The following is a 19,618-nucleotide window of genomic DNA, read 5'->3' on the forward strand; positions in this document are numbered from 1 at the left end:
GTGTGTTTGTGTAAATGCCCGTGTGAAATTCCGGAGTGCAATCAGCGTTGGGATGCGGGATTTCTGGATGAACTAGCTTGCCTGCCTCCCGTTCTTCTCTTGGTATAAGAACGGTGGTTGCTGCTCTTAGCGTCTTAGGCCCGCTCTTCAGCATCTAGTTGACAGTTATGACCGGAATCGTTACTGCAAATGTGTCACTGGTTAAGATAGGCTGTTTTAGCAATGTGAAGTTTCACGAGCTGGGCCAGCTTCATGTTTAACCTTGTCGCTCGTGATTCCATTGATGGAATCAGGAGCTATGCTTCTTGAATCAAGATATAAAACTGTACATGTAGCGAGTCAGGGATTTGTTCAAGTTGTACATGTGGTCCTGGTTGAATTCGAATCATGCTTGAACATTAACAAATTAGTCATCTCCGTTCCCTCAAACGCTCAACTCTGTTAATTTTTAGTGTCATAACTCAAGCAACCTGAAAAGTTTCCTAGCTGTATATTGCTAATCTGAGGTGACTTTGAAAACTGTTGGTGCCATTTCCATTTTCTGGGAACCCTCCCTGTGGTATCAGAGGAGTTTCTTGTGGGGTTATACCACCAAATGCAAAAACCGGCAGTGTAATAGTGTGTACAATTGGAGTAGCTGCAGTGGCTGATTTGATTTACGTATTTTCTTTAGCTTTCTGAAGTTTTCAGTTTCTTGTTCCATTAGTTGGCAAATGTAGATAAACGAGCTTGTATATCCTAATAAGCTATAGCCAGTGAGGCCATAAACCTTGAAGCTTGAGCTATCTCATATTATGCACTATGGCACGATGAATTACTGAGACTAACACTTGCTTCCAGTAGTATTTATTAAGACTCACTGCTTCTGACTTCATTTCTGTCATCTGTCTATGAGGTAGTCAACCAATCTTCTATATGTCCATAATGCAGTTAAGAGGAAGAGGTAGCTAAAATACAGGGGTAAGGTAGGTTGTATACTCGATTGTCCCTGTAGAATAAGAGTATTTTTGCCATACTGATTAGGCAGATATTGGTCTAGTTACCTCTGTAGTTGAGTTAGTAATGAGTAGCAGACACCCAGTCTAATATTAGTTGATGACTTGATGCTAGCCTCTTTGCTGAATTTCTCAACTTGCTCTAGTACATTGTTTCTGTTAGTATGGATATTTAATTTAACTTCACTTGTTAACCCGCCCCTGTGCAGGAAGCATTTAGAAACAATGCGGTCAAGATGTTCTGGCAGAAATTTCATCCTTATAGCAGTTCTTCTGCAGTAGAAAGAATTAAATTCTGTGTAAGTTGTGGAAAACCTAATTATTGTTTGTTCAAGGCCTTTGTTTACAATTTTCATTTTTCTTCAGATTTGGAGTCTATCTGTTTCATAATTTGCTTACACAATCAGGATGCATAATGATAAGTATGTTGACTCAACAAGGAAAATAGATAGATTATACTTGAAGCTCATTTGTGCAAAGCAAATACTAAAGAGGATATGCTGAGAAGTGAATATATTTACTACTACCTTCGTCCCAAATTATTTGATGTTCTAGCTTTGCCCTAACTCCTAAGTCAAACTTCTCTATATCTGACCAAATATATAGAAAAATGTGCTAATATATACAACAGCAAATATATTTTATGATGAATCTAAGGAAACTAATTCAGTATTGTAGATTTTGATATTTATTTATCTAAACATGGCCAAACTTAAAGAAGTTTGACTTAGGACAAAGCTAGAATTTCAAATAATTTGGACCCGAGGGAGTAGGTACCAGTCAAAAAAATGATAAAATGGTTACAAAATACGGAATAGGATAAACTGATATTGATATAACCCAGCTTGACCTTGAATATATTTTTTTTGCGGGTGAATTTGCATGTGTTGTTTTGAAGTGATATGCGCCATCAGATTACCTTACTGTAGCATGGACATGGATAATGTACCAAATGTTGATGTGTTAATCTCAATAGAACTAACATCAGTATTCAGTAGGTTCAATTTGAGACACCTTCTTTCATCCAGTTAAAGATATTTTAGACATGATCACTTAACACCTTGTTTTATTTCTTTAGGATTTTTAAGTAACATAATCTCTGAAATCATGCATTCCAGGTTCAGGAAAGCTGGCCTGAGGATGTCTTGAGTGCAGCACTAGAGGACATATGCTTGGAAAAGAGTTACCAGGAAAAATGTGTCCTAGTTCTAGCTCATGCTTTACAATCATACGAGGAAAAGGCACAAAACAGAAAGCTCAAAGCAGTTGAGTGTAGTTCCAGCTTAATGCCTAGGTACCAATTAATGGTATCTTCTGTACTTCTGACAACCCTGCCCTTGAGCTTTCCTGGTTAGCAACCTTTCCTTCTCCGTTTTATGAGAAGATAAGTTTTTTTTCTTGTGTTTGACACGAATCGGTGTTCTTTTGGATACAATTCCATTAATGAACCTTAGGGCATGGATTTTGAGTTAGGCTTTGCAATAATGAAAATCAACAAAACACAGAGAGTGTTATATTTTCTGTTCTGTGTTGAGGCACTAGTTATTGGCACCTTCAGTTCCTGTGATGGCATTGCCTGGTTTACCGCTGTGCTTTTGATCAGGAAAAGTCATGTTCGCTCATGCTTGACATTTTACAGAGATTCTAAATGTCTATTTCAAGAAGAAACTGGAAGAACTAAATACCATGGTGGATGCATCTGATGAGAACGACCAACTTGCTAGTCATGCACTTTTTGGACGGAGCAATGTTTCTGCTTGGGATTCTAAAATGGACATTGATAGTCAAGAAACAGTTATTTCAGAAACTTGCACTTTGGTTAAGAACATTGGAAAAGTTGTTCGTGATTTTAGATGTCTTGGTTTTACATCTATGACCGAAGATTCTTATTCCTCTGCAATAATCTGGCTTTTAAAGGTCCATACGCCCTTCTGTGCCTAGCACCTACTCCATCTCTTATTCTGGCAGAGATGCCATTGAATTTCTGGAAGTAACCTTGTCTTAATTTTTCTCATCTGCAGTCTAAAGTTTATGAACTAGCTGGTGATGATTACAGAATCCCTGTCCTTGGGAGTGTCAAGAAGTGGATTCAAGTACCTGTTCATATCACCATTTTGTTAAGTTTATCCATTTATAAGCACGAATATTTACCATGTCCTTTCTTCTTTTTGTATCACATGCCTTTGTATTATGCTCAGCCAACTTAAGTAATTGAGCTTGCTGAGGTTAAATTATTCTTTGTATGCTCAGTCTGTTATGCTCAATCTTCAGACTGGAACAGGAATGCATTGTTTATGTAATAGAGCTGTCACTGCAGTGCACCTGTCATGGTCCAGGTTGTACTTCAGAACATCTTTGCTAATGTTACTGCAGTTCTTTGATATCTATTTTTAGACCAATTCTTTAGCATGTCAGGTTAGCAGATAGAGATTTTGTTATATTGTTATAACTATTATGGGCTTATTGAATCTAGCTTATGGTTATATAGTGTCCATACATGCTGACGCTGGCATGCCACATACCTCTTCAGCTTTTACACGTAACAATGTTAAGGAAACTTTTGGGGTCTTGTCAAGCTATTCCGTTTTCAATTTATATACCTCTCCCCTAGATGATGCTTACTTCTGGAGCTTGTGCTGACTAACTTTTGGTCTTGTCAGGTTGTTCCTCTTCAGTTTTTGCATGCTCTTTTGACATATCTGGGGGACTCTGTTGACTATGACAGTGGATTATCTGGTCTGAAATCGCCCTTAGCCTCACGCCCTTCTTCCTTCCCAGGGATCGGTGTTCCTTCTGAAGCACTTCTGAGGTGGCACATGCGCCTTGAATATTTTGCTTATGAAACCTTGCAGGACCTAAGAATTGGCAAACTTTTTGAAATTATAGTAGATTACCCTGAGAGGTATGCCATTTTTCTCTATGTCATGATGTTAAACATTTAAATAACACCGAGATCTAAATATTGATATATATGCTTGAATACTTTTCTCACTTCTGAAAATGTAGTTTTTGGTTATTTGATCTATCCAACTTCTATAATGTCTTAATACCAATCATTGCCACTGTCCCTGTATCCTTGCAGCCTATCCTCATTTAGCCGAAGTGCAATATAGTTAGAACTTATATATCATGATGTAGGTCATCTAGTTATCGCTTCACTGATGTGTATTTGATGATCTGTTTTAGCCACCTTGAACTAAGGATCTTAATTTCCTTTCATGTGTCATGCTCTTCTTCCTCTCTCCTCGTTTGCATGCTTAGGTGTTAATAAAGTATGTTGACACGGTCATATCAAATATCTGATTCTATTTTATGAATTACTTTCATGTCTCATGGCACATTGACCTCATTCTCTTGTTACTTTGCGTGCGTTCTTAACTTGTGCAATATTTAACATCTGGATACTTTTTGGGGCATGAATGTAGTTCTCCCGCTATTGAAGACCTAAAGCAGTGTTTAGAGTACACGGGTCAACACTCTAAGCTCGTTGACTCATTTATCTCATCACTGAGATATCGCTTGCTTACTGCTGGTGCCTCAACTAATGACATATTGCACCAGTATGTTTCCACAATCAAGGCGTTGCGGTCGATTGACCCCACTGGTGTATTCTTGGAAGCAGTTGGTGAACCAATTAGGGATTATCTGAGAGGTAGAAAAGACACTATTAAATGCATAGTGACAATGCTAACTGATGGATCTGGAGGAAACACAAGTGGGGGAAATGCTGGTGATAATCTTCTTGAAGAATTGAACAGGGATGCTGAAAACCAGGAAAATGCTGACTATGATGATCATACAAACATTGATGAGAAGCAAGCTTGGTTGAATTCTGAAAGGTATGATTTATTCATTACATTCGCCATAACGCCTGTTATTCCTTAATCCCTTAAGAAAATCTGCTTTTCTAAGATCAAGAACCGTGGTTCCAACTTCTACAGCTGGGAGCCTGATCCTGTTGAAGCAGATCCATTGAAAGGCAGCAGGAGTAGGAGGAAAATTGATATACTTGGACTGATGGTCAGTATAATTGGCTCAAAGGACCAATTGGTCAACGAATATCGTGTAATGCTGGCTGAAAAGCTGCTAAGCAAATCTGATTTTGATATAGATTCTGATATCCGCACGCTGGAGCTCCTTAAGGTTAAGACTGACTTTTGTATTAAACCATACTTAGTAATGTTCTAAAAACATTTGATTGGACTGCATGTGATGCATCATGCCTTCGTTGTAACCTTTAATTTCTCATGATTATGTTGTTTTGGCAGATTCATTTCGGTGAGAGCAGCATGCAGAAGTGTGAGATTATGCTCAATGACTTGATTGACTCGAAGAGAACCAACTCAAATATTAAAACATCATTATTAAATGCACCTGGAACTGGTAACATTCAAATACTGCATGTTGCTTCAGAAACCATCAACTATCACTGCACCTGCATTTGAACCCTTATTTTTTCTATGGTAGTTGCTGGGCAAGAGGAGGCAGAAATTTCTCATGATGTTCTTGATGCTACAATAATTTCTTCCAACTTTTGGCCACCGATTCAGGTATTGCCAGTAAGCTTTTTATCTAAATCATGGTGGTACCCCCTCCCTTTTCATGCCGTGGATTGCTAATGACTCATGCATTTCAATTAATAACATGCTATATCGATTGTGAGACAGTTGAGCCAGGAGCGTAAATTGGTGTCTGTATTGATTGACGTGCTATCCTGCTGTACAAAGATATATGCACCAACACTAACAAGTAATTTGTTTTGTTGTAAAAAAAGTAATTTGTTTCAGAACTGTTTATGTCATCAAATCTTCGTACTAACTTTCTGTCAGTGTCTGCCATCTTCAAATCTTGGTTGTCTCGTACATACAACAATTCCTAAGATTCAGTTTCTGTCACCACTTTTTTTTAATATCTGTTATTTCCAACATAAAAACTTCCCTCCTTTTGGGTGCGAGGGCACACAGAATTGAAGATGAATTCCTCACCAATGCATGTGGTTATTTGTAGTTAATCTGATGTTATGTGCTAGTTGATTTTAATAATATGCTTAGTAAGAATTATGGTTTGCTTACTGAAGGGTTGAACCGTGAGCTTTTGCTGTTTGATCACCCTCTTGATTCACTAAACCTCTATATCTGCCGCAAATGTAGACAGAAGATCTCGCAGTTCCTGCTTCAGTTGATAAACTGCTGTCTGATTTTGCACAAAGATTCCATCAGATAAAAACTCCACGGAAGCTATTGTGGAAGAAAAATCTTGGAACGGTCAAGGTTTGGTATCAAATTTGAAGTTGACGGGTATATGTGGGTAACCATGAAGACTGAAGAAATATCTCTTACGAGCTCTCTTTTCATTTCCAGTTGGAACTGCAATTTGAGGACAGAAGTATGCAGTTTACTGTAGTACCTGTGCAGGCTGCAATCATAATGCGGTTTCAAGAGAAACCAAGGTAATATCAATTGTCTTCCTGCATATCTCTTGTGTTCCCATCTGACTAAAGTCATCAAATATTTTCAGCTGGACTTCAAAGGCACTTGCTACCGAAATCGGCATACCTGTAGACTCTCTCAACAGAAGAATAGGTTTCTGGACAAGCAAGGTGTGTCACAAATGTATTATGAAGTCAAAATACTTTTATTGTTTATGTGTAGTATACGCTGTTACTACCTTTTGAACTCCTTTACTCATCCACGATCGTCAATATCAGTGTTAAGATTGCTTTATGCTAAAAAACTGTTAACACTGTTATTCCTGACATTACTAACAATGAAATGGTACTCTGAATCCTTTTAAGTATGATTTTTTAATGTTTGCGCCTCTGTAAGATGGACTAGATTGTTGATAGTCTTTGGATCAGTGTTCTGCACAAATCGTAGTCTTTTTTTTATTGGAGTAGAAACATATATGGAGTATATGATACTCTAAACATGACCTGGTACTACATTTCTGTACAAATGGTTCCCTAGCAAAGTTCTCAACTATGTCCTGCTTCATAAGCACATCTAAGCATTTCACACTATGTTATAGGGGGTCCTGACTGAATCGGTGGGACCAGATGCCGATGATCACATCTTCACAATTGTTGATAGCATGTCTGATGTCAACAAAAACAGCATCGTGAACGAAAGCTGCGAAGCGTTTCAAATGAATGAGGACGAAGGTGAAAGTTCTGTTGCATCCGTTGAGGAACAGCTTAAGAAAGAAATGACAGTCTATGAGGTTTGACTCCTTGCAACTTCATATTTCTTTTTCTCTAATGCTCAACATACCTGTTTATCCACTCCCCATTTCTTTGTTCTCTGTGATCTTACCATCATTTTACTCGTCATTATGCACTGCAGAAATTCATCATAGGAATGTTAACCAATTTCGGCAATATGACACTGGACAAAATACATAACACTTTGAAGGTAGACACAAAATTTTAAAATCTCGTCCACTTCCTGTTTCTACTATTAACATATTTTCTACTCATCGGTTTCTTCTAATATTATTTGATTAACATAGTTTCTACTCATTGGTTTCTTCTAATATTATTTGTTCCAGATGTTCTGTGCCGAGCCATCGTATGATAAATCACTGCAGCAATTGCAGAGTTTTCTTTCGGGTCTAGTATCAGATGAAAAGCTTGAAATGAGAGATGGATTGTACTTGCTAAAAAAGTAACTGTTACGTTGGGTATCACATTATGCTGTTAGATTAAGGATGACAGGCAGTCAATCCAGTATGTATTCCTTTCTGGCAAAATCACTCCAATCAAATATATTCAATTATTCTTGTGCCAGAAACTATAAACTCCACGATACCCGCGCCTGAAAAACCAATGATACTCACTGTCCGATAAAATAGCTGCTACGGAGTGTGACATGGGGCTACTCCTGTAATAATCTTCGCACTAGTGATCATTCACTACTTCGATAGCTTCTCAACAAACTGGACAGCAGTTTGGTGCATACACACGATGCGGGTAAGGGAAATGTGGAGCAAAATAGGGGCCATCCGTCCACCCCCCTCTCTCAAATAACTAAATCGTCCTGTGTATTCGGCAAAGGAGTTACGTACGTTGCATGGATTACACCATTCTGCTAAAAGGTGTAATACGCTGCTATAACTCTATTCTGAAGAGGGCAAACACAAAATTTTCAAAATAACTAAGGTTACAAATACATTACACTTAACATCATGATCATATTTGATTTTTCTAGTCGCAATACAAGTGCCGTTTGATACTGAAATACACTATGCTAGACATTTGACCATGTAAGGCCCCTCAAGTTCATAGCCCAGCTTGCGGTAGTAGTGGCGGGTTCCAACTCCTGAGATGACGGCCAGTTTTTTTGATCGATGCTCCTTACGAGCAATTCTCTCTGCTTCTTCCATCAGGAGTGTCCCATACCCCTGAAAATGGTGATGGATGGAACAAATGTTAGCCAGCTGAAACAATCTAGTAGCACAGCCATCGTAAACACCTGAATAATTAACTGCGAAGGGCTCTCCAACAATTACACACTGATAAAAGCCTAAGCGTGACCATGCTTAGCAAGTATTCATTCAATCACTGTATACTACACCTGTGGGTCCTGTTTTTTTTACTATTTTGAGCACAGCCATGTATTCCGAGTATGATCATTTGAGGACAACTACCACACATGGTTGTTCGAGTAAGAGATTAACCTGGTGTTGAAGTTTCTCCGCATCACGACCATGCACAGGAACTGCTGTTCCATAGACATGAAGTTCACGGACAATTGAACACCTCCCTACGAGTTCAGAGCCTGTAACATTGCGGCCACATTTACGCAAGCGCAACAGGCCAATAAGGATATCCTGTAGAATTTAGAAAAGGAAAGTGTGAGTCACAAGATCAAAAGGATAAGGGGCCTGGTGATAAACTCTATGCAACAGTAGCAATCTCAGGAGCACACTATACAAGCAGAACAGATTAAAACTTTCTTGGTACAAGTGAAACCAACAAGGCAATAACTACGTGGATAATAAGTTTAAAAAAATCCAACCCATGTAAAAGGGAATTGACCATGATTACATTGGAAAAATCCATGCCTATTTAGGAATGCAGCATAAACCATATCATATTTTCACATCCCATCCGAGATATTGAGTACCTGTCGTGTATCCTCATACGAGAGAAAGGTCTCCCAGCCGTCATTTGCGGCATAATCACGCCTGACAAGCTCTACTTCATCAGGCCTGATCTTGTGATGGATATCCTGTGTGGAGAAGCACAACAAGAAAGATGAGGATACATCCTTAATCAATTAGAAGCACATGGCAGTGACTTCACAGAGCCCCATATTTACCTGAATTCCAGCCTCACGTGTTCTGACATCTCTGCATTTCAAGCCCAAGTCTTCCATTCGAGCCAAAGCAAGCTCACGCAGGTTACCTTTCTCGACACCGGAAGTAACAAGTGGCATAGGGATATCTCTCTGGACCCGATAGACTCGTGTCCATGGTGGTACCATCGACAAAATCCTTGCTACAATATCCACTAGCAGCTCTGGTGGGTAGTTTCTATACCTGCAACACAACAGATGTCACCAGTATATAAGTTCTCAATTCTCACTCTCAAACTTTAGAACCGAAAGACTGATCATAAGATCAAGCAGGAAATAAAATATCAAGCGCTGGATAAATATAGTACCTTCCAGTTTTCCATAGCTCATAAAGACCAGTTCCACGAATCACAAGAGTTGGATAGATCTTTAGACCATCTGCTCGGAATGCTGGATTTTCAAAAAATTCTCTGAAACTTTCCATATCTCTCTCAACTCCAACATTAGGTAAATCTGGCATCATGTGCGCAACCACCTATCAACAGGTAAATCATCATTTATTAGGACAACTGCGCAAGTCATAATCCAAGCTAGAAGACACCTCATTCTGATGCTACCAACCTACTGTTCAAGCAACAAGGAAATGAATTGAACAAGAGGAATTAGCAGGCCGGTGAGCAATAACCTTAAAACCAGCATCTTTTGCTAATGAAAAACAATCAGCAACAGCAGCTACAGTGTGGCCTCTGTTTGTGTCACGTGCAACATCCTCATATGTACTCTGAACACCAATTTCTAAGCGGGTACATCCATAAGATAGCATCTGCCGCAAATGAGGCCCCAGGCAATAATCAGGTCTCCTGGAATAAAAAGACTAATTAGATGTTGTTTCATGGGAAAAATAACAGGGGATTTTTTCAAATGCAACCAAGAAGAATGGATATATGTTGAACGACCCTTACGTCTCAATTGTCATACCGATACATTTGACAGCACTATGTTCTGAATAACAAACCGCCTCCTCAACATTAGCAGAAGTATGCCCCGATAAAGCATCATGGAGATTTCTGATGAAATAATCACGATAATCAGCTGGTAAAGACATGAAAGTCCCACCCATCAAAATGAACTCGACCTGCAAAAGAGTATATTTGAATTACCTTGCACTTAGAATGCATCAAGTATAAGTAGATTGAGCATGAAATCACTCAAAGCAAGATGAAATAGTTTCTTGGGCTAGGGACAAACCTTATCCGCACTATGACCGAGCCTTTTGAGCTGATCTATCCTGCTTCTGGCCTGCACATATGGATTGTACCTACAATTGCAACTCCAGATCGGTAAATACATTTTCAAAAGCATCTCTAGAAAGCAGTCAAAATGATAAGAGTACTTGTATAGATACATCGCTCAACACAACCTGTGGCTATTAGATTTTTATGCGCAGAGATCAAATAGATCACTAGTGAAACCTTGTTTGCACTAATTAACAGTCCAATGAGACACAATTTTCAGTCACATAGGAAGGATTCAATTGCAATGCAAACTGAAGCATGCATTTTGTATTTCTAACAATGTGTTAACAGCATTAGTAGTAGTAAATCACCTTGCCCGGATAGCGCGCATGCTGGTGGGCTCGTATCCAGTGTAGGACTGGGTGCTGTACTCGAAGTCGGAGTCGGGGCCTCCCGGGCAGTAGACGCAGATGTTCCCCGTGGTGGCGATGTGGGGGCACCGGTGCGGCTTGGACATCACGGCGACCACCGCGATGCCCGAGGCCGTGCGCACGGGCTTGGCGCGCAGGCGGGGCAGCAGCGCCGCGCGGTCCGCCTCCGGCACGGCGGCGATCATCTCCACCAGCTTGGGCGCGCGGGCGAGCCCGTAGCGGCGGCACGCGGCCGACTTGAGCGCGTTGAGGTCCACGTCCTCCCCGCGGCGCGAGAGCTCGCCCATCTCCGACACGATCTCCGCGATGGCCCGCACCCTCGCCTCCTCCTCGGAGAGCCCCGCGGGCAGCACCACGCCCCCGCGCCCCGGCGTCGGCTTCCGGCGGCGCGGCTGGTCGGCCGCGGCCGCGGCTACGGCGGCGGCCATCGGGAAGGGTTTCGGCGAAGGGTTTTTTTTGGCCTCGGAGGGACGAAACTGGAGTTGGGCTCGGTCGGTGTCTGGCCTTTGCCTTCTCTACCGGCCGGTTCGACCCTTCTCCGCCCAGCACAGCCGTCAGATCGCGAACGGACGGTGCCGATTAATACACGTCGAACCAGAATGTAAACTAGTATAGGCCAGTAATTAAATCCTTCTGCTCACGGGAAAATCCTTTCTCCTCTGCTCTGCTCTGCTCTCTCCCCCCATCTCTTGCGGCAGAAGCAAAGCGCGGCGAGGCGAGCGTGCGGCGGCGAGATGGACGGCGGCGGCGAGGAAGGGAAGCAGCAGCCGCAGCTGGTTCTGGCGCACAAGCTGTTCCTCCTCTCGCAGCCAGACGTGGACGACCTCGCCAAGGTCGGCCTCCGCGATGACGTCCTCGCCGCAGTGAAATCCGATGGTACCAAACCCCGCCTCCTCCTCGAATCTGCTTCCTCACCCGTGGGTCGGTTTAGGGTGGTCTGATTCGATCCGATGCGCTTGTTTTTTCCAGACATGGCGGCGCTGTACGAGTCGCTGGCGGCCGACGGCGTGCTGGAGATGGACGCGGCGCTGCTCGCGGAGATGCGCGGCCGGATCGAGGAGGAGACCAAGAAGTTCGACGAGAAGTGAGTGGATCTCTCCGGCCTATCCTTTTTCATGCTCGAATTTCAGGCTACTTTCTAGGGTTTCAAATACTCCTGCCGTCGATACATCTAACATAGTTTGACCACTCCATATAGATTATCTGATAATTTAGCCCTTAGAAACCCACAGTGTTACGAGCTCTAGACTGTGATTGTGCAATTCTTCATTTGTTCTTGATGCTCCTGTTGTTTCTCAGCATTATAATAACTAGTACTAACTAGTATTCGCCCTTCCAATATTGCCAAATTTGGATGTCTTAAAAACTACTAGTACTACCAAATTTCTTTTTCCTATAATATTGATACAGTTTGTCTAATTCACATCTAAATATTTTCTAAGGATGTCATCTAAGCTCCCACAAATAAGGCAGCAACAAGGAACAAAAAAAAAAGCTGGGACAAAAAAAAAATAGACCACAAACATAGTGGACATCAGGCTATGTCACATCTAGATGTGTCCTAGACAGACCCTGATTGATATCATGAGATATGAAGGGCATACTAAAATGTGCTGGTTTAAGGTTACTGATGGACAACCATCTAGATCAGTAGTGGAACAGCAGCTGATAGTAAATAGAGAATTGATGTGTACACAAACAAATTACTGGTCTCCAGAAAGGTCTGCAGTTTAAGCAGTCAGAATTTTTTCTGCAAAGATTGAAAATGTGCACTCTTGTTATCTAGACTCTGAACTTGTGAAGTGTATCGCTTCTTTTTCCCACCTTCTGTTTCATCTGAATCTGCATTATGTTGGTTTTGTTCTTGGCTTCTACTGCTTAATATCATTCAACTATCTATGCATAAAGGATCGCGGATGCTGAAGAGAATTTGGGTGAGAGTGAAGTGCGTGAAGCCCATCTAGCCAAATCCTTGTACTTCATAAGGGTTGGCGAGAAGGCATGTCTACATATCTAATGTCTTCCACCGTGTTAGGTTTTCGTTATATGTTTTAGATATTTTCTTCTGACCTAAATATCCAAAATTTCAGGAAAAAGCGCTGGAGCAGCTTAAAGTTACTGAAGGCAAAACTGTAGCTGTGGGGCAGAAGATGGATCTTGTTTTCTACACTTTACAGATTGGCCTTTTCCATATGGACTTTGATCTCATCTCAAAGTCCGTTGACAAGGCCAAAATGTAAGTATGAAGTCTTGTAGTTTAGCTATTTGCTACTGTACTTGTTTTGCATTATGATGTGTAATACTGAGCAACCTCCTTTCCTGATCGAAGCTTGTTTGAAGAGGGTGGTGATTGGGAGAGGAAGAACAGATTGAAAGTGTACGAAGGCTTGTACTGCATGGCCGCTAGAAATTTCAAGAAGGCTACTAGCTTATTTTTGGATTCCGTTTCAACTTTCACAACTTATGAGTTGTTCCCCTATGATACCTTCATCTTTTACACGGTCCTTACAAGTGTTATCACATTGGACCGCGTATCACTGAAACAAAAGGTACGTATTCATCTTTTCTCCTTCAAGTGTGCTTGTTTAACTTGAATGTGGATAGAATACCTATTTTAACAATAATGTTGACAGGTTGTAGACGCACCTGAGATCCTGGCTGTAATTGGCAAAGTACCTCACCTCTCGGAGTTTCTCAATTCCCTCTACGATTGCCAGTACAAGTCATTTTTTGTGGCATTCTGTAAGTGAAGGATCACTTTATCCTGTCATATTCTTGTGTTTATTCTGATGAGCAGTAATGCTTGTTTGGCTGTTCTGGTGGGGTTAGCTCTTTGGGTTTGTCATATCTGGTTCATGTTTGTTTTCAGCTGGCCTGACGGAGCAGATCAAGTTAGACCGATACTTGCAACCACATTTCCGCTACTTCATGCGTGAAGTGCGCACTGTTGTCTATTCACAGTTCCTTGAGTCATACAAGAGTGTGACGATGGAAGCAATGGCTGCCTCATTTGGTGTGACAGTTGATTTCATAGACCAGTAAGAATTTTTGTTGATGTTATTACTCTTGCATGTCATGCATCATCTCCTGGTGCTGATACTGTGTATGTCTGTATGATATAATTGATGTGGCTAACCTTTTTTCTCCCAACACAGGGAATTGTCGCGCTTTATTGCTGCTGGGAAACTTCACTGCAAGATTGATAAGGTTGCTGGTGTCCTGGAGACGAACCGACCTGATGCACGTAATGCCTTCTACCAGTCGACCATCAAGCAAGGAGACTTCCTGCTGAATCGCATACAGAAGCTGTCGCGAGTCATTGACCTGTAGGCTTTCTTTGTGAGGTTTGGAGCAGCTCCTTGGACAACCCTACCTTACTCAAGCTTCCCTTACAAGACTTTGCTTTGGCTCCTGCGGAGTACTGGCAGTATTGCATTTTGCGTTTCAAATCGGTCAAAGGGAAAGAGGGGTAGGTTTTTTCTTTTCAATCTGAGGATTTGACTTGTAATCTAACTATATGGGTCGAGGGAATTGCAGACCATTGTTTGTAGATGGTTGTTTCCACGATGAATTCGTCCATTTTTTATTACAATTTTATGACCAGCGTTTTACCTTTCTTAGAAAACGAGCATAATTGGCAACAAATACTTTGTGCTAACTTTTTCTAAAAAAAATGCACAACTTTACTGCACCAGCAAAAAGTGAGGAACGCAAGATTGCACGAAGGTTTCTATTTGGCATTCCTCTTTCATGATTCCCTCTCACAACCCATTCCAATATATATCCGACGTTCCCTGAAGGAGGTATAGGAACAGACGAATGTTTTCATTCGCTCAGAAAAAAACATTTCAGTGAACGCTTCAGAATTGCCAAGTGAAACTGATGAACTTATCATGCAGCTGAATAAAAAAATTGTCACGTTCTACATAAAAATTGCCCCATGTTGTGTAAAAAATCTCAGAAAAATGCCTTGCTGCATGAGAATAATTGTCGTGCGTTTTAAAGGATTTGTCATGATGCAAACATCGAGAATTGCCAGCCTAAAAAAAGGAAAATGGTAAGAATTACCAGGATTTGCATGTAGTAGTTGGAAAAAAATGCCATGCTACATCAACGACTGCCATCAGCTCATAGTTCACATGGAGAGGGCGGGATCGAACGTGCCTGAGGATCACTTCTACTCCCTCCATTCCTAATTTTTTAGAGATTTCACTATAGAGACATTCGAATGTATATAGACATCTTTCAGAGTATAAGTTCACTCATTTTGCTCCGTATGTAGTCTATAAAGAAATCTCTAAAAGGACTTATATTTAGGAACGGAGGTCCTTCCTAAATATAGCCTCTGTTCCTAAATACAAGTTTTTGCTGACATTTCACTATGGACCGCATACGGATATATATAGATGCATTTTAGAATGTAGATTCATCCATTTATAAATTTTACTCCGTATGTAGTCCATTATGGAATCTCCGCAAAGACTTATATTTAGGAACAGAGGGACTGAGGGAGTATAACATTAGTGTTCCAACAATCTATTTGGTTGTAAGCCAAACAAAACACAATGCTAGCTCATACAAGGGCAATAACAAAATGATCATTGTCATTTAAGTAAACCACCCAAGAGCATATCCTCAACAAAACCTGACGCTGTTTATTGGTCTATACGATAATCCTGACCCATGCCACGACACATGCCAAATATCACAGAAACTCTCATGTATGCATACCTTTTGATCATGCAGTCCTCACGAAACCAAATACACCCTACCCAGGGGAAGTCAACTCACCAACCAAGAAGAAAAAAGAAAAATCCAACACTACAACCACAGCCCAAGTTCCAGAGAATCAGTCGCGCATCGTTCAAAGGATCGCGCGATCGCGGTCGCTATGGGTATATTCTATTGACTGGATTTGCCGTTGGGTATACCCGAGGGGCTGCTCTCGCCGCCCATTTCCTCCAGGCGCTTCCACAGCACTTCCCGCTTCGAACTGGACTCCTCCTGCTTGAGCTCGTCGTCGTCGAACTTCTGCATGCACTCTCCGAAAAACGCGGAATCATGATCGGTGAAGATCTTGCGCACATTCAGCGTCAGGCTCCGGACAGCTTGGTTCCAGTGACCCCGGGCGTTTCTCTCGAGCGCGGGAAAGATGATGGGTAGTATCACCTTGTAATTCTGCTTGATTAAGTTCTCAATGTGGTCGTTGTTCCATAGAAACAGTGCTCGCTCTGCCACCTAGAAACAGATAAGAAGAAATGTGGAAGTTAAGCTATATGTTTTTGCTGAATATTCTTTACACCGTTTCATGCGCTACAGTTTAACAAACAAGTTTAGTTTATAGATCCCCAACCTATGGGTGTAGCTACAGAAATATTCAGTAAGATACAAACTGCTGCAGTAACCACACAGCTAGGCAAAAAAACAAACTAACTAACATGAACTATGAAAACCTCTCTATGTTTTAGAGGAGGACAGTAATTAAAGGTACAGGCTATTTAGATCATGAGAACCCTGTGGCACACCACAGAATAATTCATTAAGAGCATGATAGCAGATGGAAAGGAAATCATAAATCCAAACTGTAAAAACTGTGTAACACCTGTATCCTAGAAAATGTGCAAGACCTGTTTCAGACATGACTCCAGCAAGGATTGACTGTCATCAAATACATATAGGTTTTAACTATCCAAAACTAATGAACATGGTGTTTTCCATTAAAATGGTACTTTCAGAAGACACCACATGATAAGTTCCAACTCAAAAGAGCAGAAAAAGGAAATTTAATGAAATAGCAAAAGATATTTTTCAAGCAGCATGTAAATTGAACTGACGCAGGTTGATTAGTATGATTATCATGGATGCATCAGATCATTTTCTGGAAAGGTTTCATGCAAGATAACAAAAGTTGCAGTAATGTCAAGAAGAAAATGAATAAATTAGTGATAAGAAGTTGATAGCCTCTAGCAAAGTGTTCTCTTCCTGGTACCAATAAACAAATGCTCAGAAGTGGATCAAGGAAACATATTGTCTATATTTCTTTTACAATACAGAATTACAGATTAGCATATTTTCAAAACAACCAAAGTCCCATTTGCATAGTTTAGCCAAAGAAACACCCTTGTGATGCACAGAGAGCGTAGTAAACATCCAAGGCATGCAAAGGTTGCCCATGTAAATCTTTTTCATAACCAGGGAAGAAAACTATAAAATAAATCTATTGAAGACATCAATGTTGATATACAGATGAACGACAAGTCAACAGAATCATAAACTTAAGGCAGTGAAGGGCATATATGGACTATGACCAGAACCAATAAAGATCAGTGAAGTAGAAATGATGCAAACTTAAGTATACGTCTGGTGAGATTTAACCTGGAAGTGTGAGCTGTTCATGCTACTGGCAATCTGACGGAAGAGCGGAACCATGCATCTTTGGAACTCTGCAAGCTGTGTTGCCTCTAAAACCTCTTCTAGCTCACCCAAGAACATCACCTCCTTTGAGCTGTTGGTTATAGGCCAATACTTCAGCAAGCCCCTAATAACAGTGTCAGCAAGTTTGCAATCCTTCTCAACAAACTGTGTGATGCAATACGATAGCTGCTGATGGTACATTGCCACACACTTTGGCTTATGAAGTGGGATCAGTGCACGGAGAAGGAACAATTTGTGCTCCTCTTTAAGTGGCAGGGCAAAACCATTAATTATACTGCCCAAGATCTCCAGCAGCTCTGCAATACCGTTATGCTTTTCCGTTTCAAATATAAATCTGTAGAAGATGTTGTTAATTGCTTTCCTGATGAATGGGCGATGCACCATGAATTTACCATATATTCGATGGAGTATTGTCTTGAGATAGTCCCTTTCCCTGGGGTCTTCAGAGTCAAAAAGATCTAGTAGCTTGAGAATGAAGGAATGGTCTATGTATCTCTTGGCCAGCTTTGCGTCTGTCTCTTGCGACGCTACAAATCTCAAGAAAACCTCATAAACGATCTGCAGGTGTGACCATGCTGGATCCATGAGAGGCTCTTCTTCCTCCATATCAACTCCTTCGATGGCCTTGTTCTCACGAGGAGTGGGATTCGAGCTCCGGAACAAGTTAATTGCAACCATCTTGCTGATCTCCAACATGATGACCTCCGAGAACTTGCCATTTGCAGAAGTGACATAATCAACAAGCTCCATAAGCGTCTGCCGCTTCATCTCCTTCTCCTTCAGGTTCTTGGTCGGATCGGCGAAGTCGTACACAGCACAGCACAGGGTGGCCTTTCTGACAAACAGATTCTGCTTCTCCGAGACCGGCACGTCCTTGAACGCCGGCAGCGGCTCGTTGGAGTGATACACCACAGCCCCATTCATCGCCGGAGTAGAAGCGGAGCCAGCTGGTGGCAGGTGCTCCCCATTTCCTGCTCTCTTATTCCCACCAGGCTCCACACTCCTTGCAACGCTGTAAGAGTTGGACGGCTCGTTGCCGTTGGCCGTGGCAGCATCCCGGCCATCGCCGGCCTTCCCTGTCTTCTTGGGCAGCCTGCCAAGGATCTGTTTAATCATCTTCTCCTACCACAGACAACCTATGAGCACGACAAAACCCTAGCAGTATCCCAGCACAGCAAATCAGCAGCAGGAACAGAGAGGGATCTAGGCAAATCCTCACAGCTCCTGAACTCACCCCCCAACAGGCAACAGCGCAAGAAAGATCTCCAAGCAGCCGCCGGGCAGCAGACAAACCCTGGCACCACGGACCCGAGCCGCCGGCGCGGCCAGATCACTGGGACCAATACGGATCAGGCCTCGTCCAGGAGGCGCTCCACCAGGCGGACGCCGGCAGATCAGGCGACGCCCCCATCGCCACACCCTCCCTCCACCTTGCGGAATAAACAAATATGGAATCTTTCGGCTCCACCGGCCGCCAAATCCAGGATCCAAGAACCGGCGGCGGAGGACGGGAGTGGCGAGATTGAGGGGGAAGGGAAGGGGGAGAGGGAACCTTTTGTTGGGGTGGCTGGAGCCGGAGGGGGAGCTGTGCTTGTGCTTGCTTTCCCCCGGCCTTCCTCTGGATTTGAGAGGGGTCGAGGTCCCCAAAAGCGGCAAAAGGGGGAAGAAGAAGGGGGACGGAGACGGAGGAGTAGGAGGAGTAGAAGTTTGTGCCGGGCGGAGAGCGTGGGAGTCGGAGAGCAACAAAGGGCAAGCAAATCCAGACAGCGAGCCAGCCAAGGGAGACTGGGGGCAGAGTATTTTACCCCAACTGGCTGGCAGCTGGGTGAGTGCAATTAATTGCCTTGTTCTTGCCTGATTTTGCCCTCGCCGGGAAGTGTGAGCCTTCGTGGGTGCTGGCGCAAGAGTAGAACGCCTTTATTTTTTTTACTTTTTTAGATGATTTTTTTCGTTTATTAAGGGCTAATTTAATCGTGGTTTTGAGTCCACGATGTTTTAGTTTATTTGTGCTCTGTTAGTATTTGGGGAAAATACAAAAAATCAGGGGAGGAAAAGATATGTACTAGTATACCAAATAGTAGCATTGCACCGAGCACGAGATACAAAAGTCCACTGAATTTGGATAAAGAAATCAGATCGAGATGATCTCAAGGAAAGGGAAAGAAATCATCCCGGGGGTAGCCGGAGGAGGCCACGTCACTGGTACTACCTGGCACCGATTCAAAGGT

At 42.1% G+C, this 19,618-nt stretch overlaps 4 protein-coding genes across 4 annotated transcripts in view; 2 read left to right on the forward strand and 2 right to left on the reverse strand.

Moving 5' to 3' along the window:
- Positions 1-7,768, forward strand: part of LOC119355516 (anaphase-promoting complex subunit 2-like) — an 8,361-nt gene extending 593 nt beyond the window's left edge. Inside the window, exons 2-16 of the mRNA XM_037622330.1 lie at positions 1,205-1,294; positions 2,114-2,345; positions 2,635-2,912; positions 3,017-3,088; positions 3,656-3,897; positions 4,421-4,834; positions 4,937-5,138; positions 5,264-5,378; positions 5,463-5,545; positions 6,146-6,265; positions 6,356-6,444; positions 6,513-6,594; positions 7,023-7,214; positions 7,337-7,405; positions 7,542-7,768. Coding sequence (XP_037478227.1) covers positions 1,205-1,294; positions 2,114-2,345; positions 2,635-2,912; positions 3,017-3,088; positions 3,656-3,897; positions 4,421-4,834; positions 4,937-5,138; positions 5,264-5,378; positions 5,463-5,545; positions 6,146-6,265; positions 6,356-6,444; positions 6,513-6,594; positions 7,023-7,214; positions 7,337-7,405; positions 7,542-7,661 — 2,400 coding nt within the window. The 3' untranslated portion in view covers positions 7,662-7,768. The remainder of the gene's footprint in view (positions 1-1,204; positions 1,295-2,113; positions 2,346-2,634; positions 2,913-3,016; positions 3,089-3,655; positions 3,898-4,420; positions 4,835-4,936; positions 5,139-5,263; positions 5,379-5,462; positions 5,546-6,145; positions 6,266-6,355; positions 6,445-6,512; positions 6,595-7,022; positions 7,215-7,336; positions 7,406-7,541) is intronic.
- A 286-nt stretch (positions 7,769-8,054) lies between these two features.
- LOC119355517 (elongator complex protein 3-like) lies at positions 8,055-11,415 on the reverse strand. Its single transcript, XM_037622332.1, has 9 exons — positions 10,896-11,415; positions 10,538-10,607; positions 10,252-10,424; positions 9,975-10,149; positions 9,658-9,824; positions 9,314-9,533; positions 9,119-9,223; positions 8,670-8,822; positions 8,055-8,393 (listed from the first exon to the last, which is right to left on the reverse strand). Exons 1-9 carry the CDS (start codon positions 11,381-11,383, stop codon positions 8,235-8,237), a joined length of 1,710 nt encoding a protein of 569 aa, XP_037478229.1. The 5' UTR covers positions 11,384-11,415; the 3' UTR covers positions 8,055-8,234.
- A 214-nt stretch (positions 11,416-11,629) lies between these two features.
- On the forward strand, positions 11,630-14,566 carry LOC119355518 (26S proteasome non-ATPase regulatory subunit 6-like). Its single transcript, XM_037622333.1, has 8 exons — positions 11,630-11,831; positions 11,925-12,039; positions 12,864-12,954; positions 13,046-13,191; positions 13,285-13,504; positions 13,589-13,697; positions 13,825-13,993; positions 14,111-14,566. The coding sequence occupies exons 1-8, from the start codon at positions 11,690-11,692 to the stop codon at positions 14,283-14,285; spliced, it is 1,167 nt and encodes a 388-aa protein (XP_037478230.1). The 5' UTR covers positions 11,630-11,689; the 3' UTR covers positions 14,286-14,566.
- Positions 14,567-15,512: 946 nt separating this feature from the next.
- On the reverse strand, positions 15,513-19,190 carry LOC119355519 (serine/threonine protein phosphatase 2A 57 kDa regulatory subunit B' theta isoform-like). The gene is made up of 2 exons (XM_037622334.1): positions 17,331-19,190; positions 15,513-16,193 (listed from the first exon to the last, which is right to left on the reverse strand). The coding sequence occupies exons 1-2, from the start codon at positions 18,504-18,506 to the stop codon at positions 15,858-15,860; spliced, it is 1,512 nt and encodes a 503-aa protein (XP_037478231.1). The 5' UTR covers positions 18,507-19,190; the 3' UTR covers positions 15,513-15,857.
- Between the last annotated feature and the right edge of the window lie 428 nt (positions 19,191-19,618).

Source organism: Triticum dicoccoides, chromosome 2A (genome assembly GCF_002162155.2).
Source record: "Triticum dicoccoides isolate Atlit2015 ecotype Zavitan chromosome 2A, WEW_v2.0, whole genome shotgun sequence".
NCBI lineage: Eukaryota > Viridiplantae > Streptophyta > Magnoliopsida > Poales > Poaceae > Triticum > Triticum dicoccoides.

Coding starts and splice junctions, on each gene's coding strand:
- LOC119355517 (XM_037622332.1), bottom strand. CDS start 11,383: ATGGCCGCCGCCGTAGCCGCGGCCGCGGCCGACCAGCCGCGCCGCCGG. Junction 10,608..10,895: donor ATGCGCGCTATCCGGGCAAG/GTGATTTACTAC, acceptor TTGCAATTGTAG/GTACAATCCATATGTGCAGG. Junction 9,534..9,657: donor GAGCTATGGAAAACTGGAAG/GTACTATATTTA, acceptor GTTGTGTTGCAG/GTATAGAAACTACCCACCAG.
- LOC119355519 (XM_037622334.1), bottom strand. CDS start 18,506: ATGATTAAACAGATCCTTGGCAGGCTGCCCAAGAAGACAGGGAAGGCC. Junction 16,194..17,330: donor TGAACAGCTCACACTTCCAG/GTTAAATCTCAC, acceptor ATCTGTTTCTAG/GTGGCAGAGCGAGCACTGTT.
- LOC119355518 (XM_037622333.1), top strand. CDS start 11,690: ATGGACGGCGGCGGCGAGGAAGGGAAGCAGCAGCCGCAGCTGGTTCTG. Junction 13,192..13,284: donor TCCGTTGACAAGGCCAAAAT/GTAAGTATGAAG, acceptor TCCTGATCGAAG/CTTGTTTGAAGAGGGTGGTG. Junction 13,698..13,824: donor GTCATTTTTTGTGGCATTCT/GTAAGTGAAGGA, acceptor GTTTGTTTTCAG/CTGGCCTGACGGAGCAGATC.